The sequence below is a fragment of the Octopus sinensis genome, unplaced genomic scaffold (genome assembly GCF_006345805.1).
Source record: "Octopus sinensis unplaced genomic scaffold, ASM634580v1 Contig07806, whole genome shotgun sequence".
In the NCBI taxonomy this organism is placed as follows: domain Eukaryota; kingdom Metazoa; phylum Mollusca; class Cephalopoda; order Octopoda; family Octopodidae; genus Octopus; species Octopus sinensis.
In genome coordinates this window covers 19,407-43,959 of record NW_021830461.1, presented here as the reverse complement: position 1 = coordinate 43,959, position 24,553 = coordinate 19,407, and the positions used below count along the sequence as shown (strand labels likewise).

General features: G+C 34.4%; 1 protein-coding gene and 1 pseudogene across 1 annotated transcript; one reads left to right on the top strand and one right to left on the bottom strand.

Moving 5' to 3' along the window:
- The first annotated feature begins 1,556 nt into the window (after positions 1–1,556).
- Positions 1,557–3,122, top strand: LOC115227853 (serine palmitoyltransferase 1-like). Its single transcript, XM_029798566.1, has 2 exons — positions 1,557–1,676; positions 2,559–3,122. Exons 1-2 carry the CDS (start codon positions 1,557–1,559, stop codon positions 3,120–3,122), a joined length of 684 nt encoding a protein of 227 aa, XP_029654426.1.
- Positions 3,123–14,953: 11,831 nt separating this feature from the next.
- On the bottom strand, positions 14,954–24,233 carry LOC115227852 (annotated as a pseudogene).
- Positions 24,234–24,553: the final 320 nt, after the last annotated feature.

Genomic DNA, 24,553 nt, shown 5'->3' with positions numbered 1-24,553 from the left:
AGAAACTAATTAACTAGTTAATTCCTAACTCTCAAAGTGAAATTCATTAGAATTGCCAATTTCTTTTACTTAATTAATTTACGTGGTGCTATTCAGTCCTTCGTCGGTTGCTAAAGTCTTTTCAGTTGTTGAGTTCTGCTGGTTGTCAAACATAAAAGAGCAATAAAAAAACTTAGATTGTTGAAATCAACTTACATATATCAATATGATTGACAAAATTTTAAAACTGATTTGAATCTGGAAAATTTTATCAAATAGAATCTTTCCTTCAGGGACGTTGAAATTTGCTTTTATGTCTAATCCAAAATTGGAAATTTACATATTAATTCATTGTTGATAAGAACGCTATCTGCTCTTAGATCTCCATGGACCAAATTCTCCCGATAAATGTAATACATTTCACTTGCGACATAACAAAAACATTATTTAGGCTAAAGAAATCGACTTGTAGAAACATATGTGCTAAAATGTTGACTTTGATGGTTTTTCTTTATCTTTTGTTGATTCATAAACTCCATCACCAATTTTGTTTTATTTTTGTCCAAACTAAGGCAAAGTATTTTTATAAGGTTTTTTTATGATTCAGTTCATGAAGAATTTAGCCTTTTCTATAAACTCGCGATCCTTTATCTTTTCGAGTAACAACTTTTATTACTGACAAAACGTTCTATCAAAGAAAATATCTTATTTTCTTATGTAATAATTCTCGACTCTTTTGTTGTAAACAGTACAACTTTTAAAATGTTTGACGGCTATGTTACGTCTTAACATGGAGAGACTCAACTTCCCATTTGAAGAAGGTCTTATCACAAATGCTCTCGGAACCTATTCTTTGGCAAAAAGAAGTCTCATTTCTACTTCCATTCTGCTACTAGTGATAAAATAACCATGAAGCTTTTATTAATTAACTTGTAGTTATTTACTTTGTTGTTTGATTAAAAAGTTTAATTTAACTAAATTTAATAATTTTGAGATAAAAAACTCGTTGATTTCGCATTTATTAACTATATCCATTCTATTCTGTTTCCTTGCATGTAAAAATATTTAATTTTTATTTATTTTGACCAAAACAAGTTTTTAATTAAAAAATAATTGACAATTTTAATTATAATCATTCATTGTGAAATTATATTGAGCAAAAGCTTGCTTGTTCTTGAAACCATCTAAATATTAGTTGAATTTTTCGACTAAATTTTTTGAAGATTGCTAATTCGGGAAATTGCTGGTTGATATTCATATGATTGGTTGACATATAACAGACAGACTTTTTATATTTTAGGAAATGAAGATTTTGATTCCAAATTAAAAGTTGACAGAGTTTGCCTATTCAAACCTCGAGACAACTTGGGTCATTTCCGGTGGACTCTGAATTGTGCAATACTATATTCAACTAGTTGAAGGATGTTTGATGTGATAATTAATATATTTTGTGAGATTAGTTTTGTGACATAATTGTTTAATTACTTTTTTACTGCAATTCAATTCCAGTGAATAACAAAGAATTTTCTAAGTAGAATTAGAAAATAGAGATTTTCAAAATATGATGTTTCAAAAATATGGGGCGCAGTGCCAAAAATCGAGATCCACCATTCAATACCATCCACCTTGATCAGAAGAAAGTTAAATTACTTAAAAAGTGGCGAAGTCAGTCACCGGATTTAAACATTATTGAGAACGTCTGGTGTATTTTTAAACAAATTGGGTGGAAGATTTACATTTTAATATAATGATTTGAACTTTTTAACAAGCTTGAAATGCCAATGCAAACTCTTTCTCCGGATTAAAAAAGATGTATAGACCTTAAAAAAGTGGTAAAATTTACAAGTGATATCCAATTGCTTCTGAAATTCACGGAAAAGAGGATATTTATTAAAATTCGGCTTTGAAGAAAGAAATATTGTGCTTTTTTGTTTTATTATGCTAACTAGAATTCGTTACAATTATGAATTACGATGACAAAATTTTGATATCCAAAGAAGAGTCGAGTTATAAACGAAAGCAATTTTGTTCTTTTTTTATAATTGGAAGTGATAGCTAAAAACATTAAATTTTTAAATAATTTTTAAAAAATTTCTTAGAATTTCTAAAAAAAATATTTAAATTAATAAAGACTTATCACTAACTATTTTAAAATTTTATATGTATGGTGAACCGTTTTTCATATGGAAATATCACGAATATATAGCCGCAGCATTGAATGCTCCATTATATCGCCTTCTGTTCGAGGTAGTTTTGATCATCGGTTGCATATCTCTATTTTTTCAAAAAAGCTACAAAATAAAAAGTGCTCTAACCAAAAAAGTATTTTATTTAACAAAAAAATTAAAGGAAGAAGAGGAACTAATCGAAGAATGGACTCCCACTCCTTTATTTACTGAGCAACCTGTTCGCAAGAGACGCATAATCTCAAGGTACGAAATGTAGCTTATGTTCTAGTAAACCTGGTAAGCATATAACAGTTGATGGGATTAAATGTATTAATTTTTCTTCCTATAATTTTATTGATCTTGCTGGGAATCCTGAATCAGAAGTATATTGATTTTCCTATTAATTCGCAGGAACAGGCTATATCAATTCTATCAGAATGCGGCGTAGGGAGTTGTGGACCTCGAGCATTTTATGGAACATTAGGTAAAATACCTACGCAATACATTATAGAATGCCATTTACAATTGGAAGAAGAATTTGCTTTATTTATGGGAGCAGAGGCAGCTATTCTTTATTCATACTCTTGTTCTGTTATTATAAGTGTGCTTCCCTCGTGCATACACAGTGATGATGATGTGTTTTTGGACGAATCGTGTTCTCAATGGATCGCGTTTGGTGCCAAAACATCTCGAGGTCGCATTCATTTCTACAGACACCACGATTGGGGCCATTTGGAACAGTTGCTAGCCGCAAGCCTTTCTCCGGGCAAGTTCATAGTGGCAGAGGGCGTTAATCAAAAACATATGGACATTCCTGATCTCCCCACACTTATCAGATTGAAATACAGATACAAAGCAAGGATCATATTGGATGAGAGCTATTCTATTGGTGTAATAAATCAGAGAGGACTTACTCAACTTTTTGAATGTGATGTAGATCATTATATTATGACTTTGACAGATTTCCCAAATTGATATGATTATTCTCTCTCTTGAAAATTCTTTTTCTTCCCTTGGTGGTCTTTGTATTGGCAGCTCATCAATTATTAATCATCAAAGACTTGCCGGCTCCGGCTATTTGTTTTCTGCCTCATCTCCTCCGATTACTGTTGCAGATGTGATTGCAAAACTTCCTCTCCTATCTCAGGAATGGAGGTTTGTCAAATTATCTGAAAATACAGCATATTTAAGGAGTTTGTTCGAAAAATTGTTTCTTTTGTTTTTTTTGAATTTTAGACTCCCAAAATTCGAAGTTGCTGGAGATAAGAACGTTCCGATTCTTCTGTTGAGACATGAAAATGTAGATTTGTTGAAGCATATTGTCAACCAAGCCATCTTTCAAGGCATTGCTTTGGTAATGGCATACCAAAGTCGTCCGTATTATCCTCAAATGGTGCCTTCTCCGCCAAGGTTTTGGTACTTCGCTTTATTTTCCAGCATAAAAATAACTGTTTCATGTGCAATGGAATTCAAAGAACTTGATTCGCTTGTTTATACTATTTGTGATATTATCTCCTCATACGATGAACCCATTTTAAATCATCTTTAATTCTCTGCATCTAATAAATTTCTTTTCTTATTTTTATTAAATCAAGTTTTGATTTCTGAAAAATCATTCCCAACATTCATGGGATTCAAGAGTTTAAGCCAGCAATAGTTGGATAAGCAAGTTAAGAGAACTAACAATTTTGAAATTAATAAAAAGCGAAACTAGTGGAGTTGACCGGTCTGCGTGGGTTAATGTAAAAAGATCTTTGACTCTGTCGACCATGAGCTTCTATACGAAATCCTTTATAACTCCGGCCTCCCTTGTTGGATTGTGGATTTTTTAAAAAGACTTGTCACGAAATGGAAGATCAAGCTGATAGTCAGCCAAAAAGAGATTGGTGAAGTGAGAATGGTGAGAGAAATCATGCTAGGTGATTCTTTATTGGCGCAAATCTTTATGCTTCTTCTGGACTCCTTGAGTAATATATTGGATGCGAAATTTCCAAATGTGGTAGTGAATAAGTCAGGCAAGAGTAGTCAACTTGATATGATGATTTGGACGTGGATGTGAAGGAATCGTCCTGGTGGTTATCACATTAAAATAACTCACCGAAAACCAATGTAATCTATTTTTAGACAATGTTAGAAAATTGTGCAGTCACTATAGCTCAGCCAGGAAGACAGTTGATCGCTTAGAAACGAGGTGTAGTGGAATGCTAGATAGTGACTACTTACGAAGACACAACAAAGTACTAAAGTGTATAGTATGCATTATAGTAAAGTGTATACATATGCATTATGTATTAAGAAATTCAGAAGGTTTAAAACCCACTCTGTTCAGTCAGTGGCTGCAAATAACTCTGTAGAGATATGTGCTGACACGACACTAAATATAACGTAAACTCTCTCAAATCCGCCATTTTTTAAATAAAAATACAAATTTCTTAGGGAAATTCTCGAATCCGCTGCATGTACAAAAATTATTTTTTGTAATAATTAAAAGATCGATAAACAACCCCTCTCGAACCGATAAACAATCCCTAGGAACCAAAAGTGGCAGATTCGAGATAGTATACTGTAAATACGAAAGTCGAGAATAACAAGCCGGACATTTTAGTACTCGACAAAATAAGGAAAAAAATCCCCCCTTTATAGAGATTGGGATCACCTCCCAAAAAAACCTAAAAGAAAAGCTTCATAAATACGATTTGCTTGCCAGTGAACTGAGAGTAATCTACAACGCTAAATTGCCTGTAGTACCATTGGTACTAACATGGAAGGTGTTGTGAGTAAATTCTATAGATATCACTGGGGCTCAATCGGTCTCAGAAGACCCACACTGGGTGATTATCTGGAAAACATTGGAGAGAATGCGTACAGTACATAAGTTTGGAATAATTTTGCCGGAAGAATACCAAAAGTCTTGTTTTAAAAATAAAAAAACTGAGGAATCTTTTCTGCGTGTGGCTATTAAGTAGGACTTGAGAACGAACAAAGAAAACGCCTACCACAAAGAGTTTGATCTAGCTCAAAAAGAAAGAAAATCAACTGAAAGCAGAAGCATTAATTTATTTCATTGTGAATACAATTATAAAAAAGATTCTTTTACTTTGCGTGATTGACTAGGAGAAAAAAAAATACATCTTATTTTAAAAAGTATCAGAAACCGCGTTGTTTTAAAAATTTTTAAATTGTCATTTACCAGAAAAGTTGATGACAAGAAAAATTTTGATTCAGTCGCTATTTGTCAGTTTGGACAAAATTGATATCATATTTATCTGCAGATAACAACAATTTTACAGGCAACGAATCAAAAATTTAAATTTTTTAAACAATGTTTTAATCAATAAAAATTTGGTTATGTGCTAAAAATTTGAAAATAGAGACAATCCATTAGAGGCTTATAAAAATTGAATTTAAAAGAGGGTCTTATTCGTACTTATTTTTGATGATTGAAAAAGAGTAACAGAGCAAACAATCAAAAACTGTTTTGGTCATTCAAAATTGATTAAATGCGAAAGTGAACACAATAAACAAAATGACTAGATCGACAGCTATCGTGAAATGTTCAATATTTTACAAATATTTGATCCAGTTGATGACGATCAAATAATCAATCACGAATTTACCGAATTAAACAAGATTAAAGACTAACTTAATGATAATTCTGATTCTCTCACTATTCAAGGTGAGAATGAAGAAATTCACTAAACAAATTATTTTGTGAATCACCAAAAAACATTAAACACGATAGAAAAATGAGAAGCATTTTTTTATTGAAATGAAAATCTAGATATAAATTTATCTAAGCAAAAAAATGTCCTTGTGTGTAAAAAATCTATGTATCATAGCGTCTAGACCAGCGGTTCTCAAATGCGGCCCCCAGAATTTTTTTTGCGGCCCCTCTAGAGTAACTAACTTTTTTAATTTTTTAGTAATGTTTAAATTTAATTATTCATTCTTAAGGTTAAACATATCCATAATCGGTGATTTCATTAATCAATTTGAAGCACGTTTTGGGTTACATTTATATAAATTTAATTTGTAGAATTTTAAAGAATTCCTTCCTTTAATGAAAATATTCGCAACTCCATTCAGCGTGAAAATTAAGGATGCGCCTGCAAAGTTTGAAATAGAACTCATTAATTTACAACATGATATAGAACTGGCGGCATTATTCAAAAATGCGTCCATTATTAATTTTTACGAATTATTTCCTCAAGACAAATTCAAAAATATAACACACAATGCATATATGAATCTATGACGAAACTGTACGTTCCATCAGCGCGGAACTGAACCTCTGGTATCTTGATGATGCCACGATTGGAGGGCCGTGGGGAAAAGTTTTTGACGTTCTGTCACAAGCCGTGCCTGTACTACGAAAACTCGGACTTGATATAAATATAAAGAAATCGGAGCTGATAAATATCACATACTCGGAAAGTGATTTTATCAACGTGGTCAAGTCTTTCAAATCGATATTACCTGGGATTACTGTCTTACCTCGGGAGAGGGCATACTTTCTTGGGTGCCACTTGGCGAAAAGGAACTGCGGTGCCATCTGCTGGAAAAAAACAAGGGTCTTTCTAGAGTTACGGAGAAACTCTCCTTACTCAATGCTCATACTGCATTCTTCCTTTTGAAAAATAGCATTGGCTTGCCTAAACTCCAATACGCTCTCCGTTGTTCTCCCTGCTTGGAACATCGAGACATTCTACAGACACTGGATAGGACCTTGAGAAGTTCAGCTGAATCGCTCTTGAACATCCACTTTGACGAACCTGGTTGGAATCAATGCAAGCTTCCTACACGCATCGGAGGAACGGGTCTCAGGTCGGCGCTGGATTTCGCATTCCCGGCATATCTGTCATCGCTTTCAAGCTGCAGTCATCTCGTCCAGGAAATCCTACGTAACACTACTGGACTCTCCTTGGACACAGTATTTGACAAGGCTTGCTTGCAATGGAAGGAAGCCGGACTTTCAATCCCAGATGATGTCTCGAGACAGAATTGTTGGGACGCAATATCATGCAAAGCTGTCGTTGATGACCTGAAGCGGGAGTTGAACCAACACCGGCTCGTCTGTTTGCTATCCGGAGCACAGCACGGGAGTGGTGCATGGCTCCACGCATTTCCATGCAGTTCTTTCGGTACGCTTATGGACGACGATTGTGTGAGAATCGGTGTTGCACAACGCTTGGGTCTTGACGTCTGTCAGGAACACAGATGCCGGTGTGGAGGAATAGTCGATTCCAAAGGACTACACCCTTTGTCTTGCAAGAGGAGTGCAGGTCGCGCTCCCCGCCATGCCGCACTCAACGACATAATACGACGGGCCCTCGAGAGCGCAGGATTCCAGCACACCTGGAACCCATCGGGCTTGACCGGGGAGATGGCAGAAGGCCCGATGGGATAACTCTTTTCCCGTACTCCCAGGGAAAATCACTCGCATGGGATGCGACGTGCGTAGACACGTTCTCCCAGTCCATGATTCTTCGGAATATTCATTCGCCCGGTTGGGCTGCTAATGCAGCAGAAAAGGCGAAGATATCTAAGTATTTGGAGATCGGAAAACTTTTCCGTTTTGTCCCAATCTCGATGGAGACGTCTGGTGTAGTGGGATCCAAAACCGCGGAATTTCTCAAGGAAATTGGGGCGATGCTGGCTAAACGAAGGAGGGACAGTCGCGAGGGGTATTGGCTTCGCCAACGTATCGGAATTGCAGTTCTTCGTGGCAACACGCACGCGATACTGGCTGCCGGAGCGTGACGATTTATAATATTAAACTAATCTAGCTTCATTTACCAAATAAAATTTGTTCTGTTGAATCTACATATTTATGCGAATCAATATTTAGTAAAATGAAAAATATAAAAATATATAAAATATTTTTTGTGCGGCCCGCGAAGCTAATCTTAATTATCGATTTGGCCCTTGAGCTAAAAAGGTTGAAAACCCCTGGTCTAGACAAATATCACACAATTGAAAATTAACGAATCGACATGACAGGTCAAATCCTAACGGAAAATCAAACAACGAAATACTATATTTAGCGAGAAACAAATTTGAGACATTGTTTTGAATCTATCGTTGATAAAGCGACGACTTTCAGGTATTTTGTGTTCAATATTTTAGTCAAATGGTCCATTAAAAGTAAGAATATTTTCAGTGATAGTGTCTACTTTATTTTATTTTGCAACGTCCACTTCATTATTTGAGTTTTTCTAAATCTTCAATTTTTTGAAAATTAAATACATAGATTACTTTAAAAAGAGTTTTAAAAATTTTAATTTACAAAAAAGGAAATTAATATAATTAGGAAATATCGTATTTCCAAAAATGCCTGTTCCACGTTCTTCCTTCCTAACTACCAAAACACTTTTCGATTGCAAAATTACTGCTAAAAAAAGCTCGAATTTCTTCACCTAATTGTCTTTTTTAAATAAAAAAAATAAAATCCAAACAATTTTTAATAATTTACCAGTCTAATCTATTGTTTTTTATAGAATCGACTAATAAGTAGAGATCACGCGCAGCTCTAATTCGTGACCACGAGTCATAATTTTCGAATTTAAAGTCCAGAATGATTCTGGCCATTTCCTTTAATGACTTTTTTTCGCTGCCAGATTTTTCCATCATTTCAAGAAGTTCTGGACACAAATATGTGTCGAAACAGTCGAAATAATGAATGTTAAATTCTAGGCAGGCGAAAAATTGGCTAAGGTCGTGGCCAATTATGAGTGTGTCCTATAACTATAGACCAAACATATTATTACTTTCAGGATATCGAATATAATTGCTCTCGCTCTACGGAATGAGATTGAGTCATCCAGATCATACGGATGGACTCCTCCATACTGAGTTCGATAATTCGTGACTGATTGGTTCGGTGTAATAAAGCTTTCGAAAAGGATGTTTAAGTCATTATCGACAATAAGACAGTGCGCTAAAATATATTTCAACAAAAAAGAAATACCTAGTGCAGATTTCTTTGGATATACCTCCACGAATTTCCAAGAGACAGAAACGTACATCAATAAATTATATTTAACTTCCTTTTTAATACTATTTCTGTGGAGGTTAACAAATTAAAAATGTATATTATATTTAAAATATAAATAAAATTAAATTATTTATTTTAAAATCCTAAGAAGATTTTATTCAATAGTTTTGTTTTGGTAAGGTGGTGACATGCCTTGTTTCTTTTCCGTACAACGATTAAGAAAAATTTGTAAAAAGCAGAAGATACAGAGAATATGCTTGCCCTAAAGATTCTTACGTCCAATACATGCTGAATATCTAAGCCTAAGTCAAGAAATATTCTTTGTGACGACCTAGAAAGATTTAAAGTTTTTATTGGATGCATACAAGAAACAAAAATTACGCATTACCTCGATGAAAATATGGAAAATATTGACTATTATGTTTACCCAGTGACTCAAAACACTATGGTCTCGGATTTGTCATTGACAGAAAACTATCAGCTGACACTTGGCGGGTGAATGATAGGATCTGGCTAATACAGATCAATCTGAACAACCAAAGTTCCTCTAAAAACACACTAACAAATATAAATGTATATGCGCCACACTGTGGAAGAGTGGCAAAAAATCCGACTGAACTGGATGAATTCTACTCAGCATTATCAAAAACGTACAAGGAATGTGAGCCGTCCTCACTTATATTCATTGCCGGCGATCTAATTGTAAAAATCGGAATAAAAAAGAACTCAGAAAATAGGAAGACACGGACGTGCGAAAAGAAATTTACCTGGGATTATATTTGGCCATTTCTTCACAGCAAACAAAGTGTTCTTGTGCAACACCGCATTTTCTATATTACATAACCACTTGGATGGGTGAACGAAGAAACTCAGATGGAAAACTAGTCCCTACATACAACCAAATTGATTATATGCTGGATTAATGAAAAACGCTTTCTCATAAACGCATGCTCATATGAAGGTTCAACAACTGTCAGAGATCGGAGCAATCTAATTAGTTCTATAATATCTTTTGCTGCACATGCGGGGTTATAAACATTATGACTCTTGTGAAAGTTCTAATAATAATTTTGAGGAATTTTCAACTGCCCGAGTTCACTTCTTTTTTGACTGGAACGCAAAGATTGAATTGAAGAACCCAATCAATTCCTGAGAAGAGATTTTATCCGCGAAACCGCGCCAAAGGAATTTCACGTACCCTGCCAATCGTTTGCCTAGCATACTCTAAGCATTCTGCACGCAGATTTGTGACATAAAATAACCGAGTCCACAACAAGGCGACGCCCTGAGGCCATTTTATCTCCATTGTAGTCAACAAAACTGTAAGATCCTATCAAACAGATCTTAACCTATGGTATTTGGACGACAGTGCAATTGGAAAAACTTCCGAAACCATCACGAGAACGTTTAAGCACCCGTGTTAAGTCTTCGAGCTCTCGGGCTCGAATTCAACTGCAGGAACTGCGAAATTGTGAATATCAACACAACGAATTTATCTTGAAAAATGCCGTACAGAATTCGACAAACTGCTACTTATATGCAAGTCTCTCTAAGGAAAGCTTGATCTTTTTTGGATCCCCTATATTTGAGATGGGGGCCTGTCATAAATGATAGGGTCTCCGAATTTTCCAACCTTTTCAAAGAGTTACGCTATGTCGCTATCCACATTTGACTCTTTTTCCGATGAATTTCGTATCTATCCCAAAGCTTGCCTATATGTTGAGAACAGTCAAGACATTAAGACATTTATTAACCAAAGGAACAGGGTAAACTAGTTAATTCCCATGATCCCCGATGCACTTTGCAAGCGACGGAGATCCTTAGGAAAGGTTCAATCCTGCCCACGGTATAAAGTAACCAGCGTACTAAAAAATTTTACACTGAACGTATGAAGAGATGCGAAGAAAGCATTATGAAATTGCTTTGACGCACAGCCCTGAAGACAATTTATTATATTAGTTTATCTTGTAAGCATCGGTCTGACTACCTCAGCTAACAGAACCCACGCAGAATACTTCTCCGCAGTGCTCTTTCCAGAGAATTAATTGACTTTGTTCTCCCTCATTACCTAATCGACCATACAACAATGCTGAGGTGGCGTACTAACAGACGAGCTTAGCTACCATGCTCTCTTATGTCTAAACATAATTGGACGCTTTTCACGGCATAGAAACGAAACTCGATCATCCACGGTCACTACGTATTTCTGGATTTCACTCTCAACTGGAACCTGTCGAGATCTTTTCAGAAAACGGTGGAAGGCCTAGCGGGATGACAACCTTTCCTTTTCAAAAAGAACAGTGTCTGGTTTGGGATGTCACGTACGTGAACCCTTTTCCTGCCCAAAACATATTTGTATCACTGGATTGACCCTTTTCCTGCCTAATTTCGGGATTGACAGAGTATTTGTCCTGCTGGTAGTCGAAAAATCTGAAATACAAGGGCCTTCCACTTGTAGTCTGCTCCGACACATCGGGTCACTTATGGAAAAAGTCACCGGTGATCCATAATATGTCGCGAGTCGAGAATGAAACCATATTGCACTCACCGCTTAATTGCAAAATATCTCCTTCTGCAAAGTGCATCCAGAGCATTATGCCCACAATGGTTTATTTCGTGGATTTCTTGAACAATTATTTTCATTTCTTCTGTGCTTGTTTAAGCTATAACAAGCTTGTGAAGTCGATTAGTATTTCGCAGATATAGCTTTCCGTCAATAGGAATGAAATTTTAAGTTTTCTTTTTCTAGCTTTCGAAATACCCACCATCCTCATTTGGGCCATTAGGCTAACATAATTATTTTAACGATGATTATTTTATAGCGAGCTGTGATGGTTTCAGACTAGACTCGGTTTTACTCTCGGCTCGATTATATCAATATTTTGGGGAATATGGTACTTTACTATATTGCGCTCAACATAAGGAAACTCACACATTTTTCTCATGTTTTGGGCCATGAAAAAAAACAAAGTCTATCTCCTTTGCTTGATGCAGAATAATTAATTTCAAGCGAAGTTGATATTTTTATTCTCCAACCCTAAACGTCCGCGGTTCCGTTCGGTTTACAACTTTGGATTTCAAATCAACGAAGCGTCGTGAAACTTTAGTTTTTAATTTTGTCATTTTATTATCTCCAATTAGCAATTTTTTCGTTTCTCTAATTTTAGTTTTCTTTATATTGTTAGTCTGTAAATTTTGGCTATCCACCACAATTGCCTCTGTAGTCATCCAATCAAGAGTTAACGTAAAAGATATCATCATTTTTACATTTGGACATCCTATTTGCTCCACCGCAGATTAGAAATCTGTTTTGATTCTTACAAAAAAAGCCGATATATCCGAAATCCTGAGAGTGAGAGTACTGCACTTTTTTCCTTGTATGACATTTTCCACGAATCTTAGATATCAAATAACCAGTCCAAATCCTATAAAAGGTTTCATCTCGTAGCTTTCTTCTAACCGGATTTTGCCAACTGACATTAGCATACCGTATTCATAAAGCTTTAGACAGCACAAATTATTTTTTTAAAACATAAATCGCCTTATATAATTTATGATTACATAAATTTTGTTAATAATCAATTTAATTTAAAAATCTACTGGTCTATGTCAGATGGTGTGCTTCTTCTTATTACTTTTTATATATTGATAATAACTAAATTATAGAAATAGAAATTGTTGATTTTTCTGCTACAAAAGTAGCTGAAAATAAAATAGAATCAATTGGAGCAGGGTCAATCTCTCTTGAAAAGATGCTTGATCAAGATAGAGAAATGGACAGTTCTTTAGCCACGAGTTTCATTTATGTATAATAATTCAGATTATCTTGAATACGCAAAGTTTGTATTTACGGGCGCCAGATTTTTTATAATGAAAAGCTGCAACAGTAAAAACGTCGAATTGGCAAAAGAGCTGAACGTCTGGTCTACGATGCCTGCTAATCAGACACGGCTTTCGAACGCTTTTATGGTTATATTTTTTCTAGATTACTTGAATACTAGGAATGTCCGAACGTTATTCTCTTGTTCTCTGTTACAGAAAGCGGACGTTTCCATGGATTTGCCAGATTGGGCTCAGTGGCTCGATTTGATGTGCCTCCAGTTGACTGGCTACTTCCTCCTCACATGCCTGCAAAATCTTTGAACGGAGTTTTTAAAATAGATTGGATTTGCAGACTTGAAATTCCATTCCACGATACAATGCATCTCCGCAATCCGTGGAATGAGAACCGCCCAGTCAAATATGCTAGAGATGGACAAGTCAGTATTTTCATTATAAATTATTCAGGAGGTAGAACCTTCAGTTGGAATCGCTCTGTGTTGCCTTTTCCCAATTGATCGTTCGGTCAAACTCGATGAAACCACGAGAGATTCCAAAAAGTCAATTTTACGTCTTTATACATGTTATGAACAACAATTAAAACATCAGGCATTGTATATTTTCCTAATTCATTGGCGTAGAATGCATAATAACTCATCCGAAAATAGATATGGAGTGAGCAAAGAAACAATCCAGAATGGGGTTGGTTGTTGTTTTTTGTCCTAGACTTATGAGGATTATTGGTACTTTTGTCGAAGTGGTCGCAGTTTTTTTTGAAGATAATTAAAATTAATTAATTTTTTTAGTGAAAAATAGATTATTTAATTTATAACCCTCTATCAATAATTTAAATGGTTATTAAAATTATTTAAAAATTTATTTAACCAATTTAGTCATTTTTAGTACGCGGCATCCAAATTCCAGGACTGTAGAAGGAATTTATGTCTTTTACAATCTGTGCAAAAGATTCCTTATAGTTCTGTATTTGTTTTCGCCACATAAATTCTGAAAAAATAACTAACTAAAAAAACCGGTACTTTTGTCGAAGTGGTCGCAGTTTTTTTAGGCCTTTTAAAAAATCTAATAATTTTTGAGGTGGAATATATTATATTTTATTTAAGTCGCTCTATCAATAATTTAAAATATTATTAAATTTTTTACTAATTTATTTTCTAATTTTGTTTAATATTATGGCGAGCATGTACCTAATATTGATATAAACTGGCACTATAGGTCACATGGAAAATTCTGTTGTGGACTTATGCAACATCAAATTCCGACAGCTCCCAATAAGTAAGGAGGATGCAGTGCATTTTCTGTTAATAATATTTTAAATTATTGATAGAGCGACTTAAATAAAATATAATATATTCCACCTCAAAAATTATTAGATTTTTTAAAAGGCCTAAAAAACTGCGACCACTTCGACAAAAGTACCGGATTATTTAAGAGAATATAATTCTTTTATCAACGATGAAGCTCCTTCAAAACGTTCTCGATTGTAAAATATTATTACTTTAATTTTATTAAATCTTAATTTTGCTATTATCTTAGTATAATCTTAAGAAAGGATCGTTTCTAGACGATTTATTATATTCAAAGTTTGAGACCATTTTAGAAATTGTGTCTGATGTTCATGCTTCGAGCTATATTAACTCTTAGCTGTTATTTTCTTAAGATTTAAATAAAAATTAGCCCTAAATTGACAGAAACATAATCATTCTCATTGGTAAGTTCTAAAACTTAGATTCAAAACAATTTTTTTATTCAATACTTGAGTTGAATTCACTATACAGAAATACTAATTTTTGTTTAATAAATTGTTCTTCCGGTTTTCGACTTATTGAAATATAAACTACGTGAGCGAAATGCACAAAAAATGTAACCAATTTTATCAACATTTAGAAGCAAGCTATTGTTAAAATACTGAGAATATGGATTTGAGTAAAATCCTTGCGTTCTAGTGCAATATAGAGTATTTCTTGAAGTGGAATTAAAAATTTAGTAGATGTTAAAATATTAGAAATGTTAGTGGTTAATTATTTCGTGTCGCATAGCACTGCAACGCCTCTAAGAATCCAATGTTCTGGTTCTTTGCGTGTTTTTAGTAATAGTGCAAAGATATAATTCAAATCAGTACGACGAGGTTTCTTGTAAACAGGACATTCGTATAATGTTTTTCCAGATTGTCTTTCCGAATTAGTAGCAAATATGTGCACAACGGGTAACATTGTGTTTAAAACTTTAGGTTGAGGTTCAATTAATCTGGAATTCTTTTTGTCCCATTCGGCTCCATCCAAATATAAACCGTAGACATACACACCTTCCTCGGGGGATTTGGTAATTTCTTCTTTGGAATATTTAAGTATTTCGTTTGCCAATGAGACATTGTCCAATGCCCATCCTTTATGAGCTCTTGTAATCTCTTGTCTCATTGCAGTTAAGAAGCCCTATTTTGAGTAAAAATTAAATCCACTTGAGGATTAAAAAATCCTGTCATCCAGAATGTTTTGGGCCTGCCTCCAAATAGCCATGCATTGATCTGTGCATTTCGTTCCAAAAGGTTTGTAAACCAAAATCCAATACTAGTCGACTCCCAAGAAATCTTAATTTCGTTAAATAATAACTATTTTACTTTTGCCCATATTGCCGGAACCCGTGCATCGTAGAGATTATCGAGGGCATCTCGAAGGTTTTCGCTCATTATAATTGTTCCATCAATTGCAAGTTTGAGGTCGTTCAGAGTGATGTATACTAGTCCGATGACTTTTTTTATTCTGTCAACTTCTTGGCGAAGAAATATATTTAGAGGTTGTAAATGTCCCATTTTCCGCAATGCATCTCTGATCTAAAAAATTAAATTTCAATTTTCTAACCTCATAGTCAATATAATTTTGTGGCAATTTACTAAGCATGTCATCAGCCATTCTGTAAACAGCACTTTCTCTTGTTTCTCCCCCAGTGCCTCCAGCATCCTTAGGTTGAATGCTTACAATAGTGCTCAACATCTGGTTCGACATTGTAGTTGAATAACTTTAATAATTTATGTATCAATTCACGTTATATCTGCATTAGGATGAAGACCGAAGCATTCTGGAGAATCTACCAGAGGCAAACTTTCAATGGAGGTTCGATAATCTTCAATAGTTTTATGACTGGGGATTACGTAATCTTAAAAGATTATATAAAATTATTTAATTTTTACTTGTGTAGAATTGGAATGAAGGAGAAAACATTTGTTCGTTAAACCAAACTTTTGAATATGTAATCAGCAAACATTTGTCGTAATCGTCAGTAACCCTACCGCCATATTGAATCTCACTAATCATGTAACGTATGGTAACCCACGAAATTCCCTATGTTTATATTTTATAAGTAAGACCTTTTTAACGTCAACCTCGTCAAGATAATTACTAATAAATTGGACAGTTGCATTAAAATCCGATTGATTGAATTCATAAGGGATATTCCACCCAATTGGTCCAAATTTCCGTCTTTCTTGAACAGTAGTATGAAGAAAAGCCACTGAATAGAGTAATGGTTTCCACCAGGGAACATTTGTATAGTCCAATTGTTCCTAATATAATATAAATTGTTAAGCACTTGAGTAATTCCTGCATACGTCCTCTTCAAACCTGCTCGAATACCTTGTGGAGGCTCGAATGTAAATTTTATTGACGATTGCAATAAATTTATTGAAAACTTTGGATGGACTTCTGTAGTAATCCATACTCTGAACTTAGAATCAATGGTTTCAGTAGTTTGTAACTAATTTTAAATGTTTTGAATGATCATATACTGTTTCTAATAGTTCGTCCATAAAATTTAGTCCGAGGTGACAATTTTGGAGCATTACCCAATTTCCTTCTTGCATGGCCATTTGTATTAGTTTTCTAGCATGTATTTCTTGACCTTGTCCCATTGATATGGCATTACATTCTAAATTCATCGTGCTAAATTTTTGATCTTACGAAGTCCAATCTTTTTAGCGAATCTCTCGATATTGTCAGTTGGATCTGATCCCATTGATAGAAAACAAATGATCGGAGTTCTTTCATCACCTTCTGAAGGCATAGATTCCAAATTAAGAATTGCTCCCTCTGCATACTAGAAAATAGTTTACGAAAAATAGTAATACTTCATGTCCCATTACTTCAGCTACATATTTTTTAGCCATTGGAATGCATCTATCGGGACACCAGCTACGGATGAGAAGTAATTTTTTAAATATGTCCAATGTTGTATCGTAACCGTCAGGTAACGGAGTATCTTCAGGTTTATCTTTATCAAACCATTCCTTCCAAAGCTAAGAATAGTAATTTAATTTATTCTAACTTTGTCGTTACGTGCTACTTGAGTGAGAATTTGAGAAAACTGCGTGAGTTTACTCAATTCTACTAAATTGAGCCAGGTTATATCCTGTATCCATTTTTTAGGTTTTGGTTCAACAGCATTCAAATCGAGAGCAGCGCCACCTGCAAATTTAAACAGGTATTTGGCAACCCTTTATGAAAATCTGAAACTCTTCATGTCTTATATTTCCGAAAGATAATTGTATTTTCAACGTCATCAAAATTGTGAATAAAAATTTGTCAATTTCGTAAAGTCCGCGTTGAGTGTAACAGAATACTTGGTATGTTAAGTATTCGATGATGTTTCCAATTCTTTTTTGAGTTATTGGGGATTTTGCGGAATTATCCATTGATTTGTCAAAAATTTGGAGAAATTGTTTCAGTGAAGTTTGATACATTACATTGACCATGCTCATTTCCACAATCAAAAAATACATTATACTACCTCTCGCCGCAACTATAATTACTAACAAAAATAATTATCACCTGGGCGAAATTCTTCTCGAGCTGTATTGATTTTTATTTCAGTTTCAGCTGCGATTTGTAGTTTTTCGCTAACTTCGTGAGCTGTAATTTTTGTCACTTTTAACACTTCAATCAACGAATCGTCCTCTACTAAAGATCCCTCAGTTGTCGTAAGTCGATATAATAAATTATCTTCTAGTTCTTTCATTCGACGACGATTTGCGGTAACTTCTTCAACTAATTTTGTTCTTTCTGATTCCAATTCCTTATCGAATTAAAAACAATTTTTTACATTTTTTTCTTTGAGAATTGTGATACCGAGAAGTTGATCTTCAAGACCTTTCATTGTAACCGTAAAATCAATTATTGAAGTTCTTGCACTCACTTCAGGAGTAAAAGCAGGATTTGAAAGTTTTGTCGTGATATAAAGCATGAATCCAGGCATTACATCAACTTCCTTATCCCCAACTATCACCTATTACATGTAATAAAATTATCACTTTATATGTTGATCCAGTTTTTATAAAATTCTTTTCCAAAATATTGTCTAATGCAGGATCTAATTCTTCGTCAATATCCTCAATTAGTAAAGGTCTTCCCTGTGAAAGGGCATCTTCAAGATGGGTTCGGAAATATTTGTGACTAAGACGAGTGACCTAAATAAAATCATGACGCTATTTAGATAAACGATCAATTGATTTTCTTCTCTGTTTTTTACCCATGTTTTTCCTTGCATTTGTGGATCAATTAGAAGTGGATATCGAGCTGCTTTTGTAGCAATAAGACCATTTTGCGTTGAAAGTTCATCATTTGGTAACCCCTGCATATTCCATTCACTTATTGTTGTATTATCAACAAGCATATTTATGATATTTAGATCCTACAGATTTAAATCATAAATCAACTTCATCAAATGGGATTCCTTGTTTAACCATCATTTTTTTCCAGTTTTGTATTAAAATATTTCGAAATTGTTGATTAAACGGTCCTCCGTAAGATAAGAATCCAGTACAGATTAGCACGTCTCCGACAAGTTTAAATATTTGATTAGAAAATTGTTTGCTCGCGGCCGTCCATCTTATTTTCTCGCCTGATAGCCCGTCGATTAGTTGTTCAGCGTTACTCATCTTTTTACGACAAGCTTCTGCATCATCAAGTAAAGCCTAGTTTATTTGTTAAATTATTTTAATACTTGTTTCTTCATCATTGCGCAGTCATAGATGGACTGTGCTTTGTCTAGTTCTCTCTGCTTTTCGTCTAACTGATCTTGAGCAGATTTGAGATCGTCCATTGCAATAGCTAATTTCGCTTCTTGCACTTTAAGATTAGCCTTAATAAGGTTATTATTGATATTTAACTTTAAGTGGCAGAACATCTCTATTTATGAAATAAAAAACACTCATAGCCTCTGTCCATGACAACAATCCTGCAACGTCACCCGAAACTTTTTTGGCATTTTCTAGAGTATAGTCTTCTTGGTTTAGAAGCGGTTCCATTAATTCGACCATTTCAGCATTAATAGTGTCCTATTATTCGATTTTTATTGATATTGATGTATGCCTTTGGAAAATTCAAAAGGTTTTGGAGAAAGTTTCCACTCGACATTAATTTAAGTGCTTCGGACCAAGAAGGTTTGACTGTTGGTTTTTCAGGGTCTTGTTGGACAGAGTCCAATTTTCGTTGAAATAAAATTAGTACTGCATCCATTATTCTCATAATCAAATGAGGAGGTTTACCAAGCTTCCGAACTAAGTAAAAATTAATTATAGTAATTACCAGTTGCGATATGAGCGGGTTTAATTGTTTGAAGAGCCTGTTCTGCTTTCAGAAGTGCGGGTTCAGCTTCTTTTAGTTTTTCCATGGCAATTACTTTGTCTGCCTATCATGATTAAATTTTTCAACACATATTACAGAAATACTATCAACGATAGCCTGTGCTTTGTCTTTTACAGCTGCAACTTGAATTTTTACTTTTTCTGCAGCCTGAGCGACTACTGTGACTTCTTTTAACACCTCGTCGGCTTCACGGTTTGCTACTTCAAGGTCTTTTTCCTTATCTGCCAATTCCAAAGATAAAATATTGACAGATTCCGTAGCTTCCAAAAGTTTTTTTAAACCTGTGATTACAATATATAATTATTAGACCAGTATTCATTCGTCTTGCCAATTCGTCAATATTCTTTTTTTTATCTTCATATATTTTCTTATATCCGTTGATGAAGGACAAGTAAGATTTTGGAGTAACGTGAGCTTGTCTTCTGAATCTGTGAAAGTAATCTACGCATGTAATTGCAACGAAATCCTTAAATTTTAATTCATTTACGACATTTTACTTGAAATTCTCCCATGACTTTAACGACACTTTTTTTGACCTGCTCTGTGCAATCAATTACAAAATCTGCAAGATAGTATTCAGATACGGCGATCAAAGCTTCTTTGGGCCATCTTTGGTACCAATCCATGGTCGTCCCAGCAATGAGACTTGGAAATTTAAGACTTCGGTTTTGAAACTTTTCGCCAACCTTAACAATAGTAACCAACTTCAATAACCGGAGAAAAACACAAAACTAAATGCAAGTTTTTTCTAACTCTTGTCATGTAAAAATTGTGTAAATTTTCAGTTGTAGGAGGAACACGGGGTAGCTCTCGTTTCATTATAGGAATTAGTTCTTGATGTATTTCATCCATTTCATCCCTTGGAAATAAGTTTGCTATCTATTTGAAAATAATAGCCAACAGGAAAACCTCCCCAGAAGATAGCATGTTATTTATATATTCTAGAAAAGCTTCATCCTTTATTTCATTGTCGGTAAAAATAAAGGTTATTCCTTTTCCGCGATGTCCCGCTGTCTTGAAGAGATATTTCAAATCATCCATCAAGTTTGAAACATTGTAAGCTCTTATTCGTTAATAAACATACTTAAGTTACAAACCGTGTCAATGTTATTTGGAAAGTCTCGTAACCAGCAATAAAGGATGCCAATTTAGTGATACTCTGTTTTCCCGATCCTCCAACTCCAACAAGAATTGCATGTCCTTTAACTGTTCTAATTATACGGGAAACTTTAACAATATGTGTCATAGCATCCTATTTAAAATAAATAATACACTTTTACTTTGAAAAAGACCAAGTCCATTTTCCCTGATCGAACAGATTCGTTATAACTTCCTTGATAATAAGTAAGGCGTTTTAGTAATGCATCATATGTTTGAATTGATTCGTAAACTTTTGGATCTTCTACGTCAGCCTCGCCTTCTTCTCCTATAAAATTTCATTTAGAAAAAATAAATTAACCTGTTAATTCTGGAGGATCTCTCATAAAATCAACAAAATAAGGTTCTGGGTCAATTTGTGATGCGATTTCTTCCCCACATTCTTCTTCAAGTACCTATGGATTAATTCCAACAAAAAAACACAATTTTAAGAGCCCTGTTAAACCATTCCAAATCTTGAACATCTATAAATCTGTCCGCAATAACTCGAGTGCATTCATGTTTCCACAATGATACCAAGTCGGATGCTTCATTGACGATTTCGCTTTGTACGTTTAGCATTCCCTTTTGGAAATATTATTATTAACAACATACCTGCCATATTCTTGAAAGGTCACGTAAATTAAATACGTAATGAAATTTTGCAGGTGTTGGTAACATTTTCATCTTTACTCGTTGCCATAAAATCCTAGTTGCAGGAACTAGTTTGGGAATTAAATTTATAATTGTGCTATTAAAAGAACGACACTGCAACATGACATTAAAGATTAACTGTATCAAAGTATCCTTGGCCAATTGTTTTGAATATTTTATCAATTGAATTGTTAGAAGGCAGTGTACAATTAAAAACACTAAACTGCCGCTTTAGTCGCTGCGGAATATCGTTTCGTCCACCACCAGGATGAATCATTGCCGCAATGAACTGAACATCTAAGATAGTGGTAAATTCTCCTGGCTTCTCAAGGTTATAAAACCCGTTTTGTTCCATAGTTTGTCGAGTTATTTCATTCGTGATCTTAAAATTGAAACCAAATATTATTACCTGGTCACCCCATTCATTTATTATTGGCATATTTATATCATCAATGAAAACAGTCATTTTACGTCCTGCTGGAGGACCGTATGTTGTTCCCATCCTTTTTTCCACGTAGCTTTCAATATTTCTCTAATTTTTAGATTATTTTTGTTTACTTGAAACATCATTGGAGTTGTTGCATTAGAAAAATTCATGCTTTTAAACATGTGCTGTTCAGGGTCAAATTTATTGCAGTAACCTTCAACCATAACTGTTTTGGCGGTTCCCTAAAATTTAGTAAATACGTTAATATACTTGTTCTCCAATTAAAAGAACAGATTTTCCTTGCTTAGAAATTATATTTACAAGAAAATCAGTTCTGATGTTATCAACATTAGGGATCAAAATGCTCACATATTCAGGAATATTGTCTTTCGGGTAATTATATAGATTCACCTAAATTTTAATATTTTTAAAACAACCCGAGATTCCCAATGAACCCAATTTCCAGTATTATCAGGTACATACTCAAATATTGTAGAATCGCTTTCACATGTTGGAATAGATAACGAATTGTAATTTTCTTTAATGTGTTCTTCTAACTATAAATTATTTTTTACAAAATTAAAAACTTTGTGACGATCAGGAATTTCAAGAAGAGATCCCAGTGACCACATTAATGCAAAAAATATTGCTGATTCTATTTGTTTTTGAGTTACAGTTTTTGTTTCTTCTGTTGAAGGAAGCATTCCGTTTAAAATATTAATAAATTGGTGAATGTAATTACAATCCAATATCTAAAAAGTGAGAAATGACAAGAATGCCTCAATTTTTGAAACTAAATTTTGTTTTACAAAGCATAAACATTGTGACCAAACGTTTTTTAAACATTCAAAAATGATATCTGCTTGATTTGATGGTCTTGTTGTCAGCCAGCCTGCAAATTATTGAACACTATTGACACCTTTTAGGATTGGTTCCCATTCCATAATAGAGGAACTCATATATACCATTCCATTACGAGAAACGGTAGCAGGAGAAGCATTGTCAATATTATGAACTTCAAATATAATTTTACATGTAGGAGACATCGTAATTCTGTCTCCATTAGCAAGAGTCAGCGTTTTATTGTCATCAAGTACTGAATTGAGGTTTTCAATCCCAATTGCATCTACTGGTCCATCAAGAATTAGCCAATGTGGTCTCCCTTAGAAAGCTGTAAATCTATTAAACCATACCTTTTTGGCTTTTAGTGTTTTTCTCCATAAAGTACTAAATATTCCATCAGTCCATCGTTTGTGGCCACGTCTAACCTTCCAAACATTTGTGGTGCGGTTATAGCTTTGGGATTCATTCTCATTTCTTTATGTACAATGCCACATTGTGTCATAGCTTTCATTAAAACTTTGATGCATTTGTCTTTCCTGATCCAGATGGACCAAGGGCCATCATTCCGTGGCGTACCCGCTGTGTTTCATACAGTTGAATAAGTTTAAGAATCCACGGTGGATGGTAAATCAGTCCTTCTTGTTCGACCTGAATTAAAACCATATGTTATTACTTGATCAGCAATTGCACTCTCATTTCTGGATAACCAGCCTTTTCAAGTTGCATTCCTGGGAAAAGGTCATCAATCAGTGACATGAACAGCGGTTCATCTTCATCAACCTTAATAAAATAGTATTATAAATTTATTACCAATTTTGAGACATTCATATCTTTTAATACTCTCATTACAATGGTTGGTTCTGAGTCATTTTGATTTGCCCTCTTAAATGCCCCCAAAGTTCTTAAAACAGAAAGAATATTTCTCAATCCAAAGTCATAATGAACCTGTATATTGAAGTAAAAGCTTCAACTTGTTTGCTAAGTTGTTCCTCACATAGTTTATATAGTGTAAAGAATTTTTTGGCAAGTATTACGTTCCCAACAAAACCTGCACTTGCCAATTTGACGCGTATAATAATTCCTCTATCAGGTACCATCATTGCAACAGTTCGAAAATTAATCTTTAAGTTTTCGGGTAATTCTTGTCTACCGGCATATCCTGGATTCTACTTTTGTACCGATAAACAAATAAAACCATGGTCAAAAATAGACCGAATTCAGGGTCAAGATCTACAACATCTCCGTCTGTAAATATAAATTGATGCTTCCTTTCTTTTTTGGCAGTCAACACAATTGCAATTTGCTGCGCTGCTACTGACAGGACTGGTAATTCAATTCGATTAAATTCATCAAAGCACCCCCATGAACCAGATTCTGCCAAACCTATTAAAATATCTAATTCAAAATAATGCCTTTATATATTCTCCCAAGTCCACGGAAATCCATTTGATCAGAACAATTAAATACAACAACATATTTTCCTAAGCATCTTCCATATCTTTAACAGTTTCTGTTTTCCCAGTTCCTGCTGGTCCAGCTGGAGCTCCACCCAAGGACATTCCCAGAGCTTGTGCCAACGTAATGTAACACCTGAAATTAAAAGTTAGTCAATTAGATACCGATCAGTTAAAGGAGTGATGACGAGTCGATCTGTACATCCGAGATATTCATTTTGATAAGAAAAATCACATCAGTAATCGAAATAATACATTTATCTTCATCTTCCTGGAAATAAAATCTAGATTGCTTGAGCCATTCAAAATCGCTAATTGACCGGATATGCATTTTAACCTACAATTAATAAATACCAGTATTACAAGAATGTCAAATATATCTTTTTGGTGTACATGTATTGTGATAAGAGTTTGCAAAAAGAGAA

Bases quoted from the DNA above. Each gene is read 5' to 3' on its own strand.
- LOC115227853 (XM_029798566.1), top strand. From the start codon at position 1,557: ATGGGGCGCAGTGCCAAAAATCGAGATCCACCATTCAATACCATCCAC. The intron at 1,677-2,558 runs GTCTGGTGTATT...ATTAATTCGCAG, and splicing joins ATTTAAACATTATTGAGAAC to GAACAGGCTATATCAATTCT.